We start from the raw sequence: 25,193 nt of genomic DNA on the forward strand, positions 1-25,193 counted from the left end.
CTCTTTTCCAAGTTTAAAATGATAAACATTCAACATTGGCCATGCTGTCAATGAAGCATGATTTGTGCCCCGCTCAAAACAACTATTAACTTGAAACTGTGGAGTCTTGAACTCACTAAAGTCAAGTTAACTGGGAACTCGGGAAAAACGAGCTCCGACTGGGAAAATACATTTTGAACAGTCATCCAACTCGGAATTGTAAATCTGGAACTCGGGCCTCTTTCTAGAGCTACTACCTGAAGATCACTGACCTCATCATGATTCGACCTTGTTTTTTCCGAGTTCCCAGTTGTCTTGAAAGCATCATAAATCCAGAGAACGCCAGACTTTGATGACTACATTTTCCAACGAAGGACCGCCACGCCACCTTCCTGTTCAAGTGAGCACAGCACAACAAGGTGAGTCCAAAATTTTTTTGTATGCTGCTGCATAAATTATGTAATATGCCAGGGAGATATATATACTGTAGCTAAGAAAGTATTACTAAGTGTATGTTGTGTAGTAAGCTGTTAGTAGCCCATGTGCCTCACCCTAATAATTTGGAATATTTTCCCCTCTTAATGTCGCCTACTCTTCTGACTTGGTGGTGCACATGTAGCCTATAACCTATTTTAGATAAATATAATCATCAAATATTGTAAGAGCTTTCATTGTCTGCTTATATGCCCCCTTTATTTATCCTACGGTTCTGGCTTGGTGTACAGGGATAACACTGTAAGAACGGCCCATGTTCTGAATTCTGTCACTGTACATTTCAAAAGTGCTAAACAAATAGTTATATTGATTACGTCCGTCTTAGCTCGCTCATTAATGTCTTAATCGAAATTATGGATAGCCTCTTATCCGCTTGTCGTCCCCTTATGCCATAGTTTGTACATCTCAGTTGTCATTAGAAACCACATTTGTTTAAGCAAGTCAGCCATATCAGCAAAAAAAATTTAAAGGCAGTACATGAGGCTGAATGAACTGTTTCGCTGCCAGACAAGGCTCCGCTGATAGCCAGGCGTAGCAGTGGTAAAATGTTGGGACTGCTGTTGGGACTCTGCAGTAGGGACAGCTTTATGTAGGCCCTAACAGTTTGTGGGCACCGTTTGTCACCGTTATAGTGCAGTTCATGTATTGTTTAGTGTTGTATTGTGTAGTGGCTTTGCTGGCATTCATCCCACATTTTTGTTTTTGTTTGCCCCAACAAGATTTACACGCTAAAATAGCCACTGCTCTGATAACACCTTGGCTGTTTGAAGCGGGCGATTGTGCCATCTAGCGAGATGTCATGGGTTTCACTTGAATTTGTAAGGTGCCTTTCCATATTGTGCGGTGCGCGTAAAAGCGAAGAGAATGTGGCAACAAGCCATGGTGAAAATGGTATTGAGAAATAATGTAGTTGGCAGCTATACTACAACCTCTCATCTTGTAAAAGAGTGTGTAGTAGGCTATGGCCTAATCGATGTAATGCATAGTCTATAATAGGAAAATAACCAACATCGAATAACAGAGCACGATATTGAAATAATTGTTGCCTTATTATTTAAAAAATGAATGAGATTTGAAATCGTCTCAGTTTATCAACATCTGAGGATTATGGAATCATGGCCAGTGTAGTCTATCTATAATGATTTATAATCATATTTGTGTTGCTTCAGTGAATGTTGAGGTCTCTAAGGACAAATGTATAGGCCAGTGGATGCCTGCCAGTCTGACTCTTCAAGTTGGCACGCATCTATGCAGATGCCAAGGAGGACTATAGGTCGGGTGCTGTAGAGTGCAGAGAACGTGTCCATCATTTCATTCATAAGAGCCGGAGCAACAGAGCCCGTTTATTCCCCCTCTCTTGCCTCGCTGCTGACATGCAGTCTTTCTTGTCTCCATTTAACAAGGCGATCTTAGTGGCTTTGTTTATTTTTGCCATCTTACTCATTCTTTATGTAATACTATGGTATATATGCCGAGACGTGGATTGCGACCACGGAATCTGACGCTTATCGTGAGAAAAGCAGACGATACCCCGACTTTAGCTTATACGGAGACGCGCCAGGGTGACCCTTTGGTAAGTCCAGCGGCGCGTCTTGAGTGCTCTGACCATAAACTCAAGGTGCGTCATTTAACCAACCGTAACATGGAAATCGTTTGTATATATTGCTCATGTGGAGTAAAATATGTGCAGTTCCTTTTATGTGTATCGTGTAGGCTGAATAGCCTATTGAATTTTATCTCCAACGTGTTGCGCCACATTCGTGTTAGCATGAGGTAGGCTATTGCAAAGCAGGGGAAATGTTTCCCTTAATTTCTATTGGCATTCATTCTAGGAAATTGTCATAATAATATTTTATAATTCAGTAAAACGTATATTAGTGGGCAAGCTGCTATCGTGTGACAAAGAAGGCGGGAAGGAGGATCAGGCTACACGGTTTTGAAGCATCCTTGTCACCCTTATCCCCCTCGCAAAGGTCCCGTTATTGGTCATCCAACAAAAAACACCGTTGACAATTCATAGAGACATGAGGAGGCATCGATAACATTTGAAATTCTATTTAATCCTTCTGGTTCTGATTCTGATTTTGGTTCATCCACAATTGGAAAGTGTGATGGGAATAGATGGGACTGATTTTATTCTATGAATATTTCAATTCTGCGGAATGTCCTGTAAATTCTTACCTTTAAAACAGCTCTGCTTTGATATTTTAGTTCATTTGACCTTATACTGTGTCTTGTGTATCCAACATTAGATGTAATAACGCTGCAATAACAAAATCCCAACCGTCTCTATAAATATTTGCATTGAATTCAAAGAGAAAGCATTTTGATGCAGACACTCAGCATATAGCCTATTAATATTGTTGGATAATAATTTAGGCCTACTGCCCCCAGTAGTCTATTCTACAATAAATAAAAAGTATCATTTAATAATTCCACGCAGTCTGAACTTCCCACCCACACTGAAAAAAAGAAGGTTCTTAAAAGGTTCTTCCTCAGCTCTTAAGGTTCCTTGGATAACTCTTGCCTGGATAAAGAACCGTTGACTTAAGTGTGGGGTTCTTGATGTGGATCTACTGTTCTTCAGAAGTCTAAAAGCTTCTTGAAATAAATGGAAGCCTGCATACATTTAAATTAGAGTTAAATGAACACTCAGCTGTGTAAAAGAACCCCAATGTTGGTGTTAATAACCAGAGTTGAACCAAAACCATACAATACAGGACCAGAAGTATGTGGACTCCTTCTCGTCGAACATCTCATTCCAAAATCATGGGCATTAATATGGAGTTGGTCCCCCCTTTGCTGCTACAACAGCCTCCACTCTTCTGGGAAGGCTTTCCACTAGATGTTGGAAGATTGCTGCGGACACTTGCTTCCATTCAGCCACAAGAGCATTAGTGAGGTCGGGCACTGATCCGGGACGCTGAGTGTCTAGCACTGAAACGTATTTAAGGGGAGTAAACAAAAGGAAACAAACTGAAATATACTCTAGATTTCGCTCCTCACGCCTCCACCCTCTGAGTTATTTCCTGAAGCTCCTGTTTTTATCGGTGCATGCAGTTTGCTAGAGTTTAAACCTCGGTAGGTGGATAGCACAGTTAATGTAAGCTATAGAATTCTGAGAAAACATCTGGGTGTCAAATAAAAGAGATTGTCAAAGCAAATAGCCTCAGGCAGTAGTGAAATTCTTTAGGAGGGTTATTGTGATGTCAATGCTATTGAATAACTGGTAGAGAATACAGCCAGCTGGCCCCACTTCACTGATTAAAGGTGTGGCTGATTAGTCCATTTAAGTGCAGCCTTAAGTTACGTAAGGCTGCTGCTGTTCTCCAAATGGGAAGATGAAGGACTGGAACGGACTGGACTAGAGAGATAGTGAGCGGGAAGGAGGGCTTGTTACTGTAAGTAGCCTATACGTTTTGGAATAAGTTATTATTCTATTCAGTTTGAGGTTGTATTTAGTCTTTCAGAATAGAGTTAACAGTTCTGTACTGACCTTATATCTCCTTAGCCTCTGTAGGCCTACACAGCCTTTCCCAGACCCTCACAGTGAGGGCTACCATTCTCTCCTAGGACAATAGGGGTGTACAAGCCTATAGATGAATATTGATCCAACAACATCTATGGATAGGATCCCTGAGGCCAATATTACTTATTCTTTCCCTAGTTTCCCTACTCTCTGGAGTCTATGCAAGACTATCATGACCCCTATAGGGCTGTTGGAGTTGATTGTGACTTTAACTTTGTGCTTTATTTAAAAAGCCACAGTACCCTCTAGTGGCAACATAAAGACAATTTAATTTAGACACAGAAAACCCTATTAGAGTGGTAGCCTACACTACAGACATAACACACATAAACATGAACATGAGTATCCACTACTATTGCTACAGTATCTTGCCACACAAAACAAGCTACTAATCTAAAAATCGGTCCAGTTTTTTCTGGATGTTGTCAAAAGCGTCTTTGCCCAAGTAGTCAGCCTGGCCATCCTCCCATAGCCTACGCTGCTCCAGATCATCCTCCTCTGTCTCTGCAGCAGTCTACAAGGAAATAACCAAGATAATATTTCAGGAAATAACTGAGATGTAACAAAAAAATACATTTGAAATAACCAAGATGATAAAAGAGATTCAAAATAACCAAGATTATATAATAGATAAGTAACCAAGATGATTAATGATATTAGAAATAACCAAGATGATAACAAAAATAGATTAGGTATCTATTCCATTCACCATCAGTCAGAAGAGTAATGAAAAATGAAAGATGGAGACATGAGGGACATACAAATAAATGACTAAGGAATAGTTACTGGGAGGCCTTGAAGCAATACGATGTGTGATATTTTGTTGTGAGGTCAAATGTGTTAATAATGTTGTGCACCAGCAGAGGATGTTACTACAGTAGGAATGTGTATTTTGCCAACAACAATGTTGATCATTTAAACATGGAACGATAGATCGATAATTTCTTAAATCAGTTCCTAATAGTAGGCTTTAACTATACACTGAGTGTACAAAACATTCGGAACAACTACCTAACATTGAGTTGCAAGAACAGCCTCAATTCGTCGGGGCATTCCACAGGGATGCTGGTCCATGTTTACTCCAATGCTTCCCAAAGTTGGATGGATGTCCTCTGGGTGGTGGACCATTCTTGATACACACGGGAAACTGTTGAGCGTGAAAAATCCAGCAGCGTTGCAGTTCTTGACACACTCATACCGGTTCGCCAGGCACTTATTACCATACCCTGTTCAAAGGCACTGAAATCTTTTGTCTTGCCCATTCACCCTCTGAATGGCACACATACACAATCCATGTCTCAATTGTCTTTAACCTGTCTCCTCCCCTTCATCACTGATTTAAGTGAATATAACAATAATAATAATAATAATATGCCATTTAGCAGACGCTTTTATCCAAAGCGACTTACAGTCATGCGTGCATACATTTTTTTTGTGTATGGGTGGTCCCGGGGATCGAACCCACTACTTTGGCGTTACAAGCGCCGTGCTCTACCAGCTGAGCTACAGAGGACCAGCTGAGCTAACAAGTGACATCAATAAGGGATCATAGCTTTCCTAATGTTTTGTACACTCAGTGTATGTTAGTGTAGACAGGTGACGTACAGGTTCAGTGGCAGGATCCTCCATGGTGTTGGAGGCTGTTTCAGTGACCTCTGACCCCTCCTCACTGGGCCCAGGTGGGTCCTGATTGGCTTTTCTGTCTCCAGCTCCTCCCTCCTCCCCCGTAGATACATCCTGATGTTGGGTACGCTGTAGGACAGGGACCAACCACACATGGAGTGAGTTATAGGTCGTTCCACAACAACATGCGCTAGAGACACCAAGACAACTAAAATTGTAAGCATTTGACATGCATCCACTTTAAGATTTGTTATAGTTAAATGATACATATTTACTATTAGAGTGGGTAATTAGTACCCACTGATTTGTATTCACCAGGTTGCAAGTATTGACAGCAATGGCCTCAATCATATAGGTCACTGAGTCAGATTTCAATAGGTTTTGAGAAAGCATTTCAGTCACTTTCTCACACTGTTCCTTCCTATGATGCATTGACATTGGCAGGGTGTGCACAGCCTCTAGAATCACAACCTTAAGTGTGCCACTGCGATAACCTTAAATTCGCAAAATCCCTCAAGCTGATAGTAATTCGGAGCTAGGATAAAGATCTATCAGACACCTAAGTCATAACTAATTAATAATCATAATGAATAGATAATGCAGAGGCAAAAGCTCTATCACCTTTTGTTAAAGACTAACCATTTCTCCTGGCTGTGTGGGTGAATCGGGCCTCTTCTTCCTCTCCTCTGTGAGCAGAGTGACTTCTCGGAGTAATGATTCTGTGAGGTCCTCTATCAACGACACTGTAGCTTCTCTCCCCTTTGGCTTCTCTTCTTCTCTCCCCTTTGGCTTCTCTTCTTCTCTCCCCTGGCTCTGTGAAAAAAAGTGTGATGGTGTGTACTGTTGAGAACCACCTAAGGTACGTTGGTAGAGGTGTGTAGAGAGGAGAAGAGTACGGGGACAAGAGTACTGGACTCTGATCTCTCTCGGTGGTACATTTGCGTAAGAACAACAGACATAGGAGAAAACACACATGTTCTCTATAGGATGTACATTGTAGACATATCAGTATGGATGACGGATCACCACCTCAAGCTGAACCCTGGCAAGACGGAGCTGCTCTTCCTCCCGGGGAAGGACTGCCCGTTCCATGATCTCGCCATCACGGTTGACAACTCCGCTGTGTCCTCCTCCCAGAGTGCGAAGAGCCTAGGCGTGACCCTGGACAACACCCTGTCGTTCTCCGCCAACATCAAGGCGGTGACCCGCTCCTGCAGGTTCATGCTCTACAACATTCGGAGAGTACGACCCTGCCTTACACAGGAAGCGGCACAGGTCCTAATCCAGGCACTTGTCATCTCCCGGCTGGACTACTGCAACTCGCTGTTGGCTGGCCTCCCTGCCTGTGCCATTAAACCCCTACAACTCATCCAGAATGCCGCAGCCCGTCTGGTGTTCAACCTTCCCAAGTTCTCTCACGTCACCCCCCTCCTCCGCACACTCCACTGGCTTCCAGTTGAAGCTCGAATCCGCTACAAGACCATGGTGCTTGGAGCAGTGAGGGGAACGGCACCTCTGTACCTTCGGGCTATGATCAGTCCCTACACCCAAACGAGGGCATTGCGTTCATCCACCTCTGGCCTGCTGGCTCCCCTTCCTCTGCGGAAGCATAGTTCCCGCTCAGCCCAGTCAAAACTGTTCGCTGCTCTGGCACCCCAATGGTGGAACAAGCTCCCTCACGACGCCAGGACAGCGGAGTCACTCACCACCTTCCGGAGACATTTGAAACCCCACCTCTTTAAGGAATACCTGGGATAGGATAAAGTAATCCTTCTACCCCCCCCCCCCCCAAAAAAAAAACAAAACAATTGTAAAGTGGTTATCCCACTGGCTATAGGGTGAACGCACCAATTTGTGAGCCGCTCTGGATAAGAGCGTCTGCTAAATGACGTAAATGTGCCCTTGAGCAAGGCACTTAACCCTAATTGCTCCTGTAAGTCGCTCTGGATAAGAGCGTCTGCTAAATGACTAAAATGTAAATGTAAATGTAGTCCCACTATGCAGTCTGTCAAATGCAAATATTTACAGTGGCTTGCGAAAGTATTCACCCCCCTTGGCATTTTTCCTATTTTGTTGCCTTACAACCTGGAATTAAAATGGAGTTTTTGGGGGTTTGTATCATTTGATTTACACAACATGCCTACCACTTTGAAGATGCAAAATATTTTTTTTTGTGAAACAGACAAGAAATAAGACCAAAAAACAGAACTTGAGCGTGCATTCACCACCCCCCCCCACCCCCACCCCCCAAAGTCAATACTTTGTAGAGCCACCTTTTGCAACAATTACAGCTGCAAGTCTCTTGGGGTGTGTCTCTATAAGCTTGGCACATCTAGCCACTGGGATTTTTGCCCATTCTTCAAGGCAAAACTGCTCCAGCTCCTTCAAGTTGGATGGGTTCCGCTGGTGCACAGCAATCTTTAAGTCATACCACAGATTCTCAATTGGATTGAGGTCTGGGCTTTGACTAGGCCATTCCAAGACATTTAAATGTTTCCCCTTAAACCACTTGAGTGTTGCTTTAGCAGTATGTTTAGGGTCATTGTCCTGCTGGAAGGTGAACTTCAATCCCAGTCTCAAATCTCTGGAAGACTGAAACAGGTTTCCCTCAAGAATTTCCCTGTATTTAGCGCCATCCATCATTCCTTCAATTCTGACCAGTTTCCCAGTCCCTGCCAATTAAAAACATCCCCACAGCATGATGCTGCCACCACCATGCTTCACTGTGGGGATGGTGTTCTTGGGGTGATGAGAGATGTTGGGTTTGCGACAGACATAGCGTTTTCCTTGATGGCCAAAAAGCTCAATTTTCGTCTCATCTGACCAGAGTACCTTCTTCCATATGTTTAGGGAGTCTCCCACATGCCTTTTGGTGAACACCAAACGTGTTTTTCTTTAAGCAATGACTTTTTTCTGGCCACTCTTCCATAATGCCCAGCTCGGTGGAGTGTACGGCTTAAAGTGGTCCTATGGACAGATACTCCAATCTCTGCTGTGGAGCTTTGCAGCTCCTTCAGGGTTCTCTTTGGTGTCTTTGTTGCCTCTCTGATTAATGCCCTCCTTGCTTGGTCCGTGAGTTTTGGTGGGCGGCCCTCTCTTGGCAGGTTTGTTGTGGTGCCATATTATTTCAATTTTTTAATAATGGATTTAATGGTGCTCCGTGGGATGTTCAAAGTTTCAGATATTTTTTTATAACCCAACCCTGATCTGTACTTCTCCACAACTTTGTCCCAGACCTGTTTGGAGAGCTCCTTGGTCTTCATGGTGCTGCTTGTTTGGTGGTGCCCCTTGCTTAGTGGTGTTGCAGACTCTGGGGCCTTTCAGAACAGGTGTATATATACTGAGATCATGTGACAGATCATGTGACACTTAGATTGCACACATGTGGACTTTATTTAACTAATTATGTGACTTCTGAAGGTAATTGGTTGCACCAGATCTTATTTAAGGGCTTCATAGCAAAGGGGTTGAATACATATGCACGCACCACTTTTCTGTTATTTACTTTTTCTGTTATTTCTTTCATTTCACTTCACCAATTTTGACTATTTTGTGTATGTCCATTACATGAAATCCAAATAAAAATCCATTTAAATTACAGGTTGTAATGCAACAAAATAGGGGGATGAATACTTTTGCAAGGCACTGTACCTAAATGTTCAAATGTTGTATAAGCTCTGCTGTGACGCACTATGTTAGTTCACAGTATACAGTACATGACACTGCAATGCTAAGACATTTACACTTTGTTTTGTATGTGGTTATGTTATAGAGTGCATATACAGTATGAGGAAAATACATGAGTCAATTCTACTGCGTCTTACATGTTGCTTTGGCCCAGCATGTTGGATTGGCACAGCAGGTTCTTGATGGGACATTGTCTTTGTAAGGAGAAGTAAGTAGGAGTACTCCGTCCACCACTGGTAAACAAACTCTTCCAGGGGGCTGTTGGTGTGCTGATTGGTCTGTGAGTTAGAACGTTGATTCCATGGCTTGACTGAACCCAGGAAGTGGACAATCTTAGCATTGTGACCATATCTGTGTGGGACCAGGATAACAGTACAATATGGTCAACATCAGGCAAAAAAACAGTAGCAGGGTTGGAGTCAGGCTTGTGGTACAAAATATGCTTTTTCAATCAGAGAAATGTCATATTTACTGAAATTATCCATTTGAAGTAAAATAATACTCACTCTTGATAAGCAGGTAGATAGGTGTAGACTGCAATGGCACTGAGGTTGTACACAAAAGGCAGGTGTTTACTGATATCTCTAACAGCCCAGTCACTGAAAAATGTGTTTAAGAGGCCCTGGTCCCCACCTGAAAACACAGTGGGTATACAGTAGAGTTACTGTCAGCACATATCATGAGGAAGAGCCATTAAAGAAGTAAAGTCATTTATGTACTGTAATATTGTTGAGATAAGTAAAATTGCTATGCAAATTGCATTTCTAATATGGCATTGCTGGTCTTCTCAACCGTGTGGTAGAGCTCTGTAATTTCCTAAATGAACATCAAGTTCATCAACATCAACATTTTCCAAATGTTTTTCAAGAAGAAACAGTTAAAGGGCTAGGGTCAGCGTTGCGGGTTAGGGCTGAACTGGGATGTGGACTTGAAGCTAGGGTTAGGGTTGAGGCTAGGGTTAGGGTTGAACTGGGATGTGGACTTGAAGCAAGGGTAAGGGTTCTGACTGACCGTCGAAGCTGCCGTGTTGTCGTGCATGCTCCAACAGCCTGCCGTAGGTGTCCAGAGAGGGCCTGAACACAAACACCCCTGAGTTAAAACAGTCCGGCCAGCTAGGGTCAGGGGCCGCAGACAGTTCCTCACGCTCAAACAGCTCATCCACATTACACAGCACCTACAGGCCAGGGAGGGTCATGAGTCAATAGGAAACAGAGCAGGTTAGTACATAAAAAATATCAAAACTCAAAGTCAAGGTCAAGTTTATGATGCCATTTGTACAGAGGACATATGTTGGACATTTTCTGCCACATGAACACAGATTTGATCAACGTCAAGTTCCAGATCAAGTGTCAAGATGCCATTTGTAGGTACAGCACATACTTTTGGAAGTTTTCTATAACGAGAGTTCATAATGATTGTATGGTATTGCTGGTTTATGTTTGGATGTGCTCATTATGTTTCATTGTCACGGTTTCGGCCGAGGCTGCCTCTCTTCCTTGCTCGGGCAGGCTTCGGCGTTTGTCGTCTCCGGAATACTAGCTGCCACCGTTGCATGTTTCTATGTTCGTTTGCTTTTGTCTGATTGTTGTACACCTGTTATCGTTTAGTGTAATTAGTGTCCTATAAGTTCTCGTTGTGTTTGTCTAGTGTTTGTGTGTGATTGTTTTACTGTCATGCCGGTAGGCTGGATTTCTACTGTTTGCTCGGTTTAGCTATATTCTCCATTGTTTGGAGTGTTTTTGTCGCACCTGTTAGTGCGCCCGTTATTTTCGCCTACGTGCGGAGTCTCGCCTCAGGGCGTTTGTTTGTGATTGTTTTCGTGTGCATCACTAAAGTCTGTTGGACTAACGTTCTGCGTCCTGCGCCTGATTCCACCACCACACCCACCTACATCTACCTTGACATTCATTTTCAGTTGAACTTCCTACATGGCCCTGTGACCAGTTGGGGCTCTATTTGCTTGGCCTTGACACTCAAACCAAACACGCCTATCTCTGCAGCACATGAAAAGCCCTCTGTACTTCTTTTTACAGAGCAAAAATATGACGGTTTGTCCAATGGCGATTGTAACATTCATGTTAGGTACTGATTTACCTTTCAATAACTATGTTTGGGTCCATGTTAGTTACAGATCAATATTGCACAACTCAAATATTAAAATTGATTTGCTGGTAAAGATCAAGCTTTGACATAGTAAGATTGATTCCTTGGTTTTAAAACAAATTGATTATTGAGTGGGTGTTTATATTAGAGACAAGTGGTGTCTAGGGAGATTTCAGTACACTTACGAGTGTGTCTGCATCCAGGAAAACACATTTGCTGTATTGGGTGAGGGTCCAACAGTGGAGCTTGGTGAAAGTGACCCCCAGTTCTGGTCGTCCCAGCCAGGATAGATGTGCTTGGTCTACACTGTCCAGCACGTCCACTACCAGGACCTGGTCAAACACATGGCCCAGGTCAGCACTGTGGGGAGGGAACACAGGGGATTTACTACAACTAAAATCTGATTTTACATGACTTCAATACACAAGAAATACACTAGGTCCACAGCGCACCCAGGACTGCAAAAGACTCCATCCAGTTAATCTAATGCCCCCTTAACTGATGAGAAACCAAATACTGCATTTGTCTGATAGCTTTGATAACAATAAGGTACATTATCGACAGCCCTCCATCGTCTTTCAGAGAAGGAATCAAACTCCTTCAAAGCACACAAAACAACTAACTACGATCAATTAAGCCAACAAATGATTTCCTGTATTGGTAAAGAATAAGCAGTCCTACTTTTTCAGTTACGGTTCCTTAAATGTTTTAATTACATGTACTGAAAGTTAAAGGAGAACAAAAATGCCATACATCACACAGCAAAAAAGCAGAAGCGCTTTTATACACATTCTTCATTAGTATTTACAGCACAAGTGACATGGTAGAATATGCTGGTTTACTATACTGAACAAAAATATAAATACAACGTGCAACAATTTCAAAGATTTGACTGAGTTACAGTTACATATAAGGAAATCAGTCAATTGAAATAAATAAATTAGGCCCTAATCTATGAATTTCACATGACTGTGAATACAGATATGCATCTGTTGGTCAAAGATACCTTACAAAAAATGGGCCTCACAATGGGCCTCAGGATCTCGTCACAGTATTTCTGTGCATTCAAATTGCCATCGATAAAATGCAATTGTGTTCGTTGTCCGTAGCTTATGCCTGCCTGCCCATACCATAAACCCACGGCCACCATGGGGCACTCTGTTCACAAAGTTGACATCAGAAAACCGCTCGCCCACACGGCACCATACACGTGGTCTGCGGTTGTGAGGCCGGTTGGCCTTACTGCCAAATTCTCTTAAACGACGTTGGAGGCGACTTATTGTAGAGAAATTAACATTCAATTCTCTGGCAACAGCTATGTTGGACATTCCTGCAGTCAGCATGCCAATTGCACGCTCCTTCAAAGCTTTCGACATCTGTGGCATTGTGTTGTGTGACAAAACTGCACATTTTAGGGTGGCCTTTTATTGTCCCCAGCACAAGGTGCACCTGTGTAATGATCATGGTGTTTAATCAGCTTCTTGATATACCACACCTGTCAGGTGGATGGATTATCTTGGAAAATGATAAATGCTCACTAACAGGGATGTGCACAAAATTTGAGAGAAATAAGATTTTTGTGCGTTTGGAAATTTCGGGGATATTTGATTTCAGCTCATGAAACATGGGACCAACACTTTACATGTTGCGTTTATATTTTTGTTCAGTGTAGTTTGGTATCAACCCCAGGTATCAATTTCTATTCATATCTGTATTACATCAGAAATCAAGCAATCATACATACAAATCTTAAACAAGTATAACTTAAAACATACAATAACCACTTCTCGGTATAAATGTTTTTTTGCAAATAAACATGCACAATGCATTTTTTTAAACATTTCTGGCTATTTACCATGTGCATTTACGGTATCTTTCCTCACATACACACTAACGAGTGGCTTGCACCCCAAACAATTAACTTACTAGATGACAAAACATGTGATGCAGCTAAAAGTTCCGCTTGAATCTAATCCTCATCTCAAATAGTACCCTACACATTATTTTTATCTCCACCAAAATGATCCCTTTTCTAAGACACTTTTTTCATTATACCTTAAAGTTGTAAATCCTTCAATTAAATTTGAATCCAGTTAATAATTACATGAAGGTGCCATGTTATAAAATTATCATTTGTGTGCATGGTTTGTTTTGATTAGTGTAACTACAGATTCGCCTGGGTTATATTTTAAAACAAGCGCTGACATTTTATGAAACGAGGGATCCTACTGCCAATCAGAATTGAATCGAATATACATGGAGACAGTTAAAGTAAAACAAATACAACAAAAGCTATTTGCAATGTAAACAGTCAAATGTAAAATGCAGTTATGTATACTAGCTAGACCTACTAAAGTATGAAATGAAAAGTAATGAATGTGATGAAAAATCACATCAGCATATTGAAAGACAATTGTTTGGTACTGAACAATATACAATGAAAAGTATCAATACATTTTCACTGCAAAAAACATGTATTCAAGTTGTACATCTATCTAAGTGTCTTTACACAGCTAGATAAGGCAAAAAAAAAACAAGAAAACATATAACTAACATTCTCCAAATGTTAAATTCCAAATGAAAGACAAATGAAAAAAATATGTATATTTTATTGTATTTTTTTGCCCACTGAAGTCCCCCAGCAGACAGTTGATACCTGCTGATGGAAGAATGTGTTTCTTTGCTCAAGGTGCAGTTCCTCTATGATGATCTGATCGAAGTTAAGATGACCTGAGCAAGTTGCTCATCACTGGAATCAGAGGAAGCACAGAAATAATGGTTATGTTATGTTCACAAAAAATACACAAAAATACATTGTAATTTAAAATAACTTCAAACCCTTCTCAGCAGACCTTTTTCCAAGGGTTCCCTTGCCCTAATCTGCAGGAAAGAAAAGGAGGCCAGAGAGAAGTAAAGAAACAGAGGAGAAGCAAGACCCACCCAGAGAAAAGGTAGGAAAACAGAACAGGAATACTAGATGGATATAGTAGGTAGGCAGTATATATGAAGGTAGTAGATAATATAGGCAGTATATATGAAGGTAGTAGATAATATAGGCAGTATATATGAAGGTAGTAGATAATATAGGCAGTATATAGGAAGGTAGTAGATAATATAGGCAGTATATATGAAGGTAGTAGATAATATAGGCAGTATATATGAAGGTAGTAGATAATATAGGCAGTATATATGAAGGTAGTAGATAATATAGGCGGTATATATGAAGGTAGTAGATAATATAGGCAGTATATATGAAGGTAATAGATAATATAGGCAGTATATATGAAGGTAGTAGATAATATAGGCAGTATATATTAAGGTAGTAGATAATATAGGCAGTATATAGGAAGGTAATAGATAATATAGGCAGTATATATGAAGGCTGTAGAAAATATAGGCAGTATATATGAAGGTAGTAGATAGTATAGGTAGTATATTGGAGTAGTAGAGAGAGAGAGAGAGAGAGAGAGAGAGTAGGACTAATGAGATCGTGTAATAACTAGTACTTACCTTGGGGATCAGACTGAGCTCCATGTGCGTTCTTTCCACTTTCTGGGTCTACACCTGAATGGAGAAATACATAAGCATTTACATCGAAGAACATGTTATGTGCCACAGACAACTTTATAGCGGGACCTCTAGACCCTTGTATCTTGCCCTGAGACATGGCTGTAGACTTCTATTAGATGCCATATAGGCGTCTACAGCCAGGGCAACCTTGTATCCACTACTACACATACTGTACTGTATGTATCCCAGTCCCATTCACTCACCTCCCTGAATCTTGAAACACAGTTTCTTCTTCTGGTAGGCAAAGTAGCAGGAGGCAGCACCAAGAAGGGCCACTCCTATTCCACTCACTATGCCAGCGATCTGACCAGATCCAGCTTCTACATGTACACAACAAAAAGATCCATTGTTGTTGTTGTTGTTTAGTTGTTAAGGTTACCCTAGACGTTTTCTCTCTGATTGATACTTAGAAAAGTCTATTAAAGAGAGTGTGTGTGAGTGAGGCTATTCATGTTGCATAACTTGCCTTTTTTTCAAAAACACATGAGGCTGTAGCCTAGTTTCACACCAATGGAAAGCAAATTGGATGTAGTCTATCACAGTGCCATCCGTTTTTGTCTCCAAAGCCCCATACACTACCCACCACTGTGACCTGTACGCTCTTGTTGGCTGGTCCTCACTACATGTTCGTCGTCAAACCCACTGGCTCCAGGCCATCTATAAATCACTGCTAGGCAAATCCCCGCCTTATCTTAGCTCATTGGTCACCATAGCAGCACCCACCCGTAGTCTGCGCTCCAGCAGGTATATCTCACTGGTCATTCCCAAAGCCAACACCTCCTTTGGCCGCCATTCCTTCCAGTTCTCTGCTGCCAATGACTGGAACGAATTGCAAAAATCTCTGAAGCTGGAGACTCTTATCTCCCTCACTAACTTTAAGCATCAGTTGTCAGAGCACCTTACCGATCACTGCACCTGTACACAACCCATCTGAAATTAGCCCACCCAACTACCTCATCCCCATATTGTTATTTATTTTGCTCATTTGCACCCCAGTATCTCTATTTGCACATCATCTCTTGCACATCTATCATTCCAGTGTTAATACTAATTGTAATTATTTTGCACTATGGCCTATTTATTTCCTTACCTCCATAACTTGCTACAACTTGCTACACAGTGTATATATATTTTCTGTTGTATTTTTGACTTTATGTTATGTTTTACCCCATATGTAACTCTGTGTTGTTGTTTTTATCGCACTGTTTTGCTTTATCTTGGCCAGGTCGCAGTTGTAAATGAGAACTTGTTCTCAACTGGCTTACCTGGTTAAATAAAGGTGAAATAAATAAAATAAAATAAAATATTGCTCAATTTCATTCAATTTTAACCAAAATATTAGATGAGACAAAATGTTCAGCTGCCCCTTTAAGGGAGGTTACCTTGGTAACAGGGAAACTCCAGTTGTGTCATGTGTGTCTGTGTGTGTGAGATTTGGGATCTGACTAGGGCTATCAGTTGAAGTAGCAGCCTCAAACTAAAGTTGAAAAACAACCGAGCTTGTGAACAAAACAATGTAAATAGCCAAGAAACACGAGGACAACATCTCACTTTGTAGCCTTTCGAGTATACAAAACAAGCTCCTGACCTAAATAGATCTTAGCACAACATCTTACTCAACATATCACATTCCATATTCACTACGACAAATATATTTACTACGACAAATCCCCCTCTTCACGTCTCCCCAGAGACGTGACCAAGTAACAGTAAACAAGGAAAACTTTATCAGAAGATAAAGCTTTAATTCCCCCTCTTCACTGAGACGTGACACAAGCTAACAGTGCAATTGGCAAAATAGGGAAAACTTTATCAGAAGATAAAGTTTTGATTCCCCCTCTTCACTTCTCACCAGAGACGTGACAAAAAGCTTAAATGCTATTCATCATCCAGATATCCTTGGTCAGCATCGTCAATAGCAAGCAAAGGAAACATCTGACCGTTATCTGCAGGATTTGGATCAATAGCGGTGGTTATAATCCTGGTTGTCAGCGTCCGTATGCATGGAATGCAACAGCATCCACAAAGCACTAGAATTGCAGCAAAAACAGAGATGGATACAAGTATAGAAGAAACAAGCGTTTTATATTTACCAAACGCATCCTTCCAAGAGTCCCACATTGAAGTATCCACCCCTGAGTGGCTCTTCATCTTGCCACTAAGAGTTCGTAACCCTTCCAGGGCGACAGTCAAGCTGCCATCTGCGGCAGTATTGTTGGGAATAAAGGTACAACATTGTTCACCAAACATTCCAGATATCTTTACCTCTGAATAAACTGCCTTTATTATACCATATCCACCCTGTCCAAAGTCTCTACTTGGTCTCAGTTCTCCAGTAAACTTGTGATATCAACACGAGTAAATTAGACCAACTTTTATGCCTGTGCGCAGCACCTCCAAAAATGAATCTATTAGCACTTCGCTCTGAGTGCACAGCTCTCCTGCCAGGCAGTGTTACTGCGTGAGGTGGGATATAGGATTCGTACTTCTTTCTGCGATTAGCAGCTATGAAACAAAACAGCAGAAATATTTTGAAAACAGCTACTGCAGCATTTTCTGGCAATAAATCCAATGTGCTCATACTTGACTTTTGACTATTTCTATTCACAAATGTAATGCTCGCACTGTAGAGACCTGCAAATTGAACACCGTGGCTGGTGAAATAGACATTCTTCCCCCCAATACCTAAATCTACCCGCATTTGGCGGGTGTTAACTTTATGCCCTGATCAGAACGTCTTACTGTGTTCAATAATCTGATAGCTAGATTCCTGATTCCAAATAGTATGGATGCTGTAATTACAAGTGATGAGTGTTACTTCAGCTGGTTGAGTTAATTTACTTACCTCCAGCTGGTTTTTTGGGATCTACAGGTGCGGGAGGAGGGGCAGGTTTGGGATCTGGAAAGGACATCAAGTATATCAACTATAAGAGCATTGTATTCCACATTGGGCAAATAATTGGACAACATATTTAGTTAAGAACACATTAAATAAACACATTGATGTATCCAGAAGATCTAAATCATCTGAGAGAACAGAAAGAAAAGCTTAGTTGAAATGCATGTGAGCTATATATTTATTTAACATTTGTCAGCCATAGATGCCTTACCAGTTCCACCTTCTTTAGGAGGGATCCCAGCTGGTTTCTCAGGCTCTAAGGGGAGAAAGGGTGAATCAAGGAAGATGGATTAAAAAAGCCTAAACTTTAAACTATAATTCCCAGGCTTTTCACCTTTCAGTCTACTACTTTAAAGCCAGGAAAGGAAAAAGTATTCTAAATATAGCAGAATAGAATAAGGTGATCCAGGTTGCGATTTGCTGAAAGTTGTGACTGGTTGAATATAACTGAATACAACAGCAGTATAACTATACAATTTGATGCAGTTATAAATGTATCACCCAAATCGCAAACTGGATAAACTCTTAAAGCAAATCAGTGAAAAATAAATCAGAGACAAGGAATGATCCAATCTTATTATCCCAGCACCAACGAGCTGATGAGAGACTTAACACAGCTACCTGTTGATTGAGAAGAGTAACCAAATGTAAGTCTGATATATAGAATGGTAAAGAGGAAAACCCAACACCAGCTTAGACAAAGAGGGACCCATCAACATCTATTAATGTGTCATTTTACCTTCTGGACCAAGAGCATCTAATAGATCAAATCCACCGCCTGGAGATGAAGTAATGTAATGACATGTATTTATGCTTAGTACATTATTATAACACTTTGTCAACACAGAAGAATCTGGTCATGTAGAGGGGTATTTGAAGAAGTGTGACAATATGGGGATGGAAAGATAACACAGAGAAGGCTGAATTCCTAAGACTACACAAAGGAAATCCTAATATTCAGTTGGTAAGAGTCCCTTCGGGGGCTGGGCCACCCTACAGTCACATTCTGTGCTCATATTCTGTTTCTTTAAAGTGGTTATTGATGTGGTTCATGTTGAGTCATATGAGTTGGGACTTATGAGTTGTCTATGTTCCCTTGCTAGTGGCTTCTTGCTGACTTCCACAGTGTTATATTTGAATGACTCATAGGCAGCTGAAACCGGAGAGCTGTCTCCTAGAACACTCTACTTTCTCTACTCTGCCTTTGCTGTAGTTAAACCTTTGGGAATTAACCAAGCTAAGACTGAACTAGCACACTAACTAATTAACTAATTACCTAATTATTCAACCCACTTAAAATAGAGGCCTCCCAGTTTGAATACATTTGCTTACTGCGTCTGAACCTTTGACTGTATAAGAATAAGGTCTCAAGTGAAACTGAGCAGAAAACTCAGATAGTTGCTTATTCCACTGTAAAACCAAGTGTTTAGGATCTGAACACATAACTAAACTAACACTTTTCTGAAAAACGTTTTAACACGCGTCAAGGCATTTAGACTTTCAATGAAAACACGTCACAGTGTTTAGATTGTAAATACCAGAACATGTTTATGCATTGTAACACTTTTTAAACACATGAACACGTTTATTCAGCACAAGGCGTTTAGGTTTAAACACTAAACAATGGGGGTGTATGGAAAATGTATGCACTCACTAACTGTATGTCGCTCTGGATAAGAGCGTCTGCTAAATGACTAAAATGTAAATGTAAAATGTGTTGTTTTAACACTAGGGAGTAAAGCTGTATTTGCATATTTCCCAGCATGCCTTTCGAGTGAATGTGAGAAATGCCCACCCATGACTGTGTTTGTTAGTGACAGAGACATGGTTGTTGAATTGTAATTGAAACACAATCATTTCTAATCCTGAAACCTTCACCAAGTGACTGCCTAAATTAATGCGTTTCAATTACAATTCAACCCTTTATCACCACATATTATACATTGAGTGTACAAAACATTAGGAACACCCGCTCTTTCCATGACATAGATTGACCAGGTGAATTCAGGTGAAAACTATGATCCCTTATTGATGTCACATATTCAATCCACTTCAATCAGTGTAGATGAAGGGGAGGAGAACTGTTAAAGAAGGGTTTTTAAGCCTTGAAACAATTGAGACATGGATTATGTATGTGTGCCATTCAGAGGGTGAATGGGCAAGACAAAATATTAAAGTGCCTTTGAACGGGGTATGGTAGTAGGTGAACTGCAACGCTGCTGGGTTTTTGACACGCAACAGTTTCCCGTGTGTATCAAGAATGGTCCACCACCTAAAGGACATCCAGTCAACTTGACACAACTGTGGGAAGCATTCGAGTCAACATGGGCCAGCATTCCTGTGGAATGCTTTTGAGACCTTGTAGACTCCATGCCCCAACAAATTGAGGCTGTTCTGAGGGCAAAAGGGGGTCCAAGTCAATAGTACGAAAGGTGCTCCTAATGTTTTGTACACTCAGTGTACATTTCATAAGACCTTTAGTTATGACCTAGTTATCTTCAACATTGTAGTCTGAAAATCTTGGCTTATGTGCCACATCAGACCTGCAAGGCACAATACGCTGGTTTGTAATGTGATTAGTAATTCCTATCAGAATCCAGCCAGAGGGAGGATATCCAAGAATTTGAATATTTTATCACCCACAACCTGCACTCAGAATGACTGCTACGGTGAAGGACTTCATAAACAAGACAACCTAAACCAGTGGTTCCCAACCAGGGGTACTAGGACCTACTTGGCCTATCCACAGGGGGTACTTGAGAAGACTCATGAGGCCATCGGCCTACTGGTAAAATACTCTTGAGGGCTAATCAGGGCTACTCCTGGCAGAGCAAATTCTGTTGATGGTACAGTAACCAAAAATTACTGGGAACCACTGACCTAAACCATCTAAACTAAGTGGCGCAGTGGTCCAAGGCACTGCATCGCAGTGCTAACTGTGCCACTAGAGATCCTGGTTCGAATCCAGGCTCTGTCGCAGCCGGCCACGACCGAGAGACTCATGGGCGGCGCACAATTGGCCCAGCGTCGTCCAGGGTAGGGGAGGGAATGGCCGGCAGGGATGTAGCTCAGTTGATAGAGCATGGCGTTTGCAACGCCAGGGTTGTGGGTTCGATTCCCACGGGGGGCCAGTATAAAAAAAAAATATATATATATATATATGTATTCACTAACTGTAAGTCGCTCTGGATAAGAGCGTCTGCTAAAAATGACTAAAATGTAAAAAAAAAAAAATGTAGAACAACCATCTCAGTAACGGGTGCAATAAATCCAACCCCTCACAGATTGGATTAGTTATTTTTTTTATTAAGTTATTTATCTTTGTATAGTATAACAAAAATCAATGTGTATGAGGAAACAGATTTTTAAACAAACTATTCTAAAAATCAACCTGCAACAAAGCATGCTGGTAAATATGATAATGAGGCCCCTCCCATGTCTTTTTCACTCAGAGCAAGTTAACAGAAATGAACTCAACACAGTCAAGTAACAACAACACGTGATTGAAAAGATTTCTTGAATCAAATGTCCTGACCAGTATGGTGAAAGACATTCCTAACACTGATCTGAATAAAAGGCATGGAAAGACACATCAATTTCTAATTACTAAATGCACTCTAAACAGGATGATGGGAAAGTAAACAGTAGTGTTTAAAATCAGAATACTTAAGAGATTGATGCGTTCTCCTGGTTGGAAACTGACTGGAAAAAGCTGACTATCATGTTTAATCTTGCATTCTAAATGCCTTTGTTTAAGATGAGAAACCTTATTCGCTAATCTAAATGCCTAATGTTTAAGTTGTAAACACTGACATTTAGGTTATCAACGTGTCATGGTTTTACAGTGTACTTTCAGAAGAAAGACCAACAAACTATTAACTGTATCAACTAAGTAAATATAACCCACTCGTACTAATTATTTTCACTGTGTACTGGGCACTTGAGGCAATGATGGGGTAGTATAAAACAGTCTTTCATCAGTTCAGTCTGGCTTTTAAATCTAGGCATCACATGTCATCATGAAGACAGCGTGCCCATCTGGGTAGGGGTTTGGGGTTGCATGCCTGTCTCACACAGGAAATATATTTAGAATGTTATGTTCATTGGGTGTTGAGTATAACTCACAGAGGAGCTATAAGGCTAAAAAGTGTTTCAAAGTCCAATATCTTATAGGCCTACATATGTATGATCTTAATTTGAGCCAGTTTTCTACAGCAGGAAAATAATCCTGCAGCAACAGGAAATGTGAATTATTATGTGGATTAGAAGGAAAATAAAGTCTGAAATTTCAAAGTGGAAATTACAAACTTCAGAAGCCTTTTTAAACCTTAAATACACTACAAGTTTAACATTTCCTGCATTGCAGTTTGAGGTTTTAAAAGGCTTATTGGAGCTACTTTTTATCTGTATTATTTTTCAACAGACACACCACTACAGAGAGCCTACAAAGAAAATAAAGTTGGCAGAGGGGGCCTTGGCTTGAAAGTGTCTTTAAAGAAGAAAAACTTCAGCGAGAAGAGTTGTTAGTATGCAGTACGGGGAACTGTGTTCTGCAAACCACCCTTACCTTTCAGCAATTAAATCCTGCTAGAAAACAAAACACTCTCTCTGTGCCTTTCACACTTGCTTTTCAAAGTTGTGCCCAGTTGTGCCAGTTAGCATTGCATGCACATGTGCTTCCCTATGAGCCAAAGACACTACCCTGACTATAAAGGGCAGACTAGACCCACCCTTGAGTCATATACTACCACACTAAGATGAGTCAGAACTCTTCTGAGAGCTGTGATTATAAAACTGTACAAGAAGTACACAAGCGTTGTAGTAGCCTACACGTTTGTAACAGTGTTATACTGCCTTGCTGTTACGGTAACCGCATGTCATTCTCAGCTGTGCAACTAAAAACTGCACGGATGAGTGGGATGGGAAACAAATGCATGCAACAGCCACGTGCCCTAACCCAAATAGACATAGCACATAACATGGGGGAGGGGGGCGCAGACATGGGAGTTTCCCAGGCTATTTTCTTGTCTAAATCTATAAACGTATTTCTACTACTTCTAGGCCAATCTTGTGTGTACCTTGTCCAAAGGATAGGCCTAAGCTAGACGTATAACTTTAAATAGGCCTACGTTAACATCAACATAACAACAACAAAAACAACAAGTAAAAAACAATAGTCCTGATCGTTATTATCATCATATTATTATCAGTATCATAATAGGCCTAATAATGGGTTAGTTATGTATCTTGAGTGGAAAAAAACCTTACCTTGTGTTTTCGTCCCTATAGCCAGAGTTACAAGCAAGGCAATCCATAAGCAAGATTTCATGTCTGCTGAATAGGAAAAAAACTTTTTTTTTTTTTTTTCCTGAATTATCCGATGCTGGATCGATATGGCTATTTTGTCAAAATAAATCGGTAACTTTAGGGTGTGTCAATGTGCGGTGCTGTCCTTCTTGCCTACCAGAACTCGAGTGTTCTCCAGTTACAAATTGGCAGTCAAATTTCCAACACGAATGAAAGAGCAGTCAGGGTGGCGTGGTGTGGTAACTTCATAAAATAAAGGCGTTACCCTGGCCACTCATGACGTCACAGCCTCCATAACTTACTACATTCGCACACACTGTATATATATTTTCTGTTGTATTTTTGACTTTATGTTTTGTTTACCCCATATGTAACTCTGTGTTGTTGTTTTTATCGCACTGCTTTGCTTTATCTTGGTCGCAGTTGTAAATGAGAACTTGTTCTCAACTGGTTTACCTGGTTAAATAAAGGAGAAATAAAACATTTAAAAATACTTTCAAAATCTTAGCTAGCAGTCATCATCATGAATCAAGTCAACAATCTACTGGTAAATCCTTTTTAATCCTTGTCATATGAAGATAAATAATGAAGAGAATGTATAGATAAAACGTATCCGTGTTCATCGGCCAATGGACATAAACATTGCACAACAAATTGGAAATCACAAATTCAACAGTGAGTGGTTTGGAAGGAATCAGTGGCTAACTGTAAGCATTGCAAAGCAATCACTAGCCTGCTATTCAGTGGAGTGGCTGCGTGGTCCCACATCTGGGATTAAGGGTCTCTTTTCCAAGTTTAAAATGATAAACATTCAACATTGGCCATGCTGTCAATGAAGCATGATTTGTGCCCCGCTCAAAACAACTATTAACTTGAAACTGTGGAGTCTTGAACTCACTAAAGTCAAGTTAACTGGGAACTCGGGAAAAACGAGCTCCGACTGGGAAAATACATTTTGAACAGTCATCCAACTCGGAATTGTAAATCTGGAACTCGGGCCTCTTTCTAGAGCTACTACCTGAAGATCACTGACCTCATCATGATTCGACCTTGTTTTTTCCGAGTTCCCAGTTGTCTTGAAAGCATCATAAATCCAGAGAACACCAGACTTTGATGACTAAATTTTCCAACGAAGGACCGCCACGCCACCTTCCTGTTCAAGTGAGCACAGCACAACAAGGTGAGTCCAAAAAATTTTTGTATGCTGCTGCATAAATTATGTAATATGCCAGGGAGATATATATACTGTAGCTAAGAAAGTATTACTAAGTGTATGTTGTGTAGTAAGCTGTTAGTAGCCCATGTGCCTCACCCTAATAATTTGGAATATTTTCCCCTCTTAATGTCGCCTACTCTTCTGACTTGGTGGTGCACATGTAGCCTATAACCTATTTTAGATAAATATAATCATCAAATATTGTAAGAGCTTTCATTGTCTGCTTATATGCCCCCTTTATTTATCCTACGGTTCTGGCTTGGTGTACAGGGATAACACTGTAAGAACGGCCCATGTTCTGAATTCTGTCACTGTACATTTCAAAAGTGCTAAACAAATAGTTATATTGATTACGTCCGTCTTAGCTCGCTCATTAATGTCTTAATCGAAATTATGGATAGCCTCTTATCCGCTTGTCGTCCCCTTATGCCATAGTTTGTACATCTCAGTTGTCATTAGAAACCACATTTGTTTAAGCAAGTCAGCCATATCAGCAAAAAAAATGTAAAGGCAGTACATGAGGCTGAATGAATTGTCTCGCTGCCAGACAAGGCTCCGCTGATAGCCAGGCGTAGCAGTGGTAAAATGTTGGGACTGCTGTTGGGACTCTGCAGTAGGGACAGCTTTATGTAGGCCCTAACAGTTTGTGGGCACCGTTTGTCACCGTTATAGTGCAGTTCATGTATTGTTTAGTGTTGTGTTGTGTAGTGGCTTTGCTGGCATTCATCCCACATTTTTGTTTTTGTTTGCCCCAACAAGATTTACACGCTAAAATAGCCACTGCT

General features: G+C 40.9%; 2 protein-coding genes across 8 annotated transcripts; both read right to left on the reverse strand.

Moving 5' to 3' along the window:
* Positions 1–4,195: 4,195 nt before the first annotated feature.
* Positions 4,196–12,238, reverse strand: LOC311112491 (glycogenin-1-like; the record flags this gene model as incomplete). Its single annotated transcript, XM_084155625.1, has 8 exons — positions 4,196–4,517; positions 5,609–5,755; positions 6,266–6,439; positions 9,451–9,664; positions 9,820–9,946; positions 10,325–10,487; positions 11,602–11,809; positions 12,225–12,238. 8 exons carry the CDS (start codon positions 12,236–12,238, stop codon positions 4,392–4,394), a joined length of 1,173 nt encoding a protein of 390 aa, XP_084011751.1. The 3' UTR covers positions 4,196–4,391.
* On the reverse strand, positions 12,183–23,429 carry LOC311112230 (uncharacterized protein). 7 transcript variants are annotated; one of them, XM_084155266.1, is made up of 9 exons: positions 23,350–23,429; positions 23,154–23,219; positions 18,625–18,663; positions 18,097–18,141; positions 17,832–17,885; positions 17,080–17,187; positions 15,190–15,306; positions 14,927–14,980; positions 12,183–14,165 (listed from the first exon to the last, which is right to left on the reverse strand). In XM_084155266.1, exons 2-9 carry the CDS (start codon positions 23,212–23,214, stop codon positions 14,137–14,139), a joined length of 507 nt encoding a protein of 168 aa, XP_084011392.1. In that variant the 5' UTR covers positions 23,215–23,219; positions 23,350–23,429; the 3' UTR covers positions 12,183–14,136. The 7 variants fall into 7 exon arrangements, with proteins under 7 accessions (XP_084011392.1, XP_084011393.1, XP_084011395.1 ...); XM_084155267.1 differs by having other exon boundaries at positions 23,154–23,216; positions 23,350–23,401; XM_084155269.1 differs by lacking the exon at positions 18,625–18,663.
* Between the last annotated feature and the right edge of the window lie 1,764 nt (positions 23,430–25,193).

The sequence above is a fragment of the Coregonus lavaretus genome, assembly GCF_964263955.1.
Source record: "Coregonus lavaretus genome assembly, chromosome: 38".
NCBI lineage: Eukaryota > Metazoa > Chordata > Actinopteri > Salmoniformes > Salmonidae > Coregonus > Coregonus lavaretus.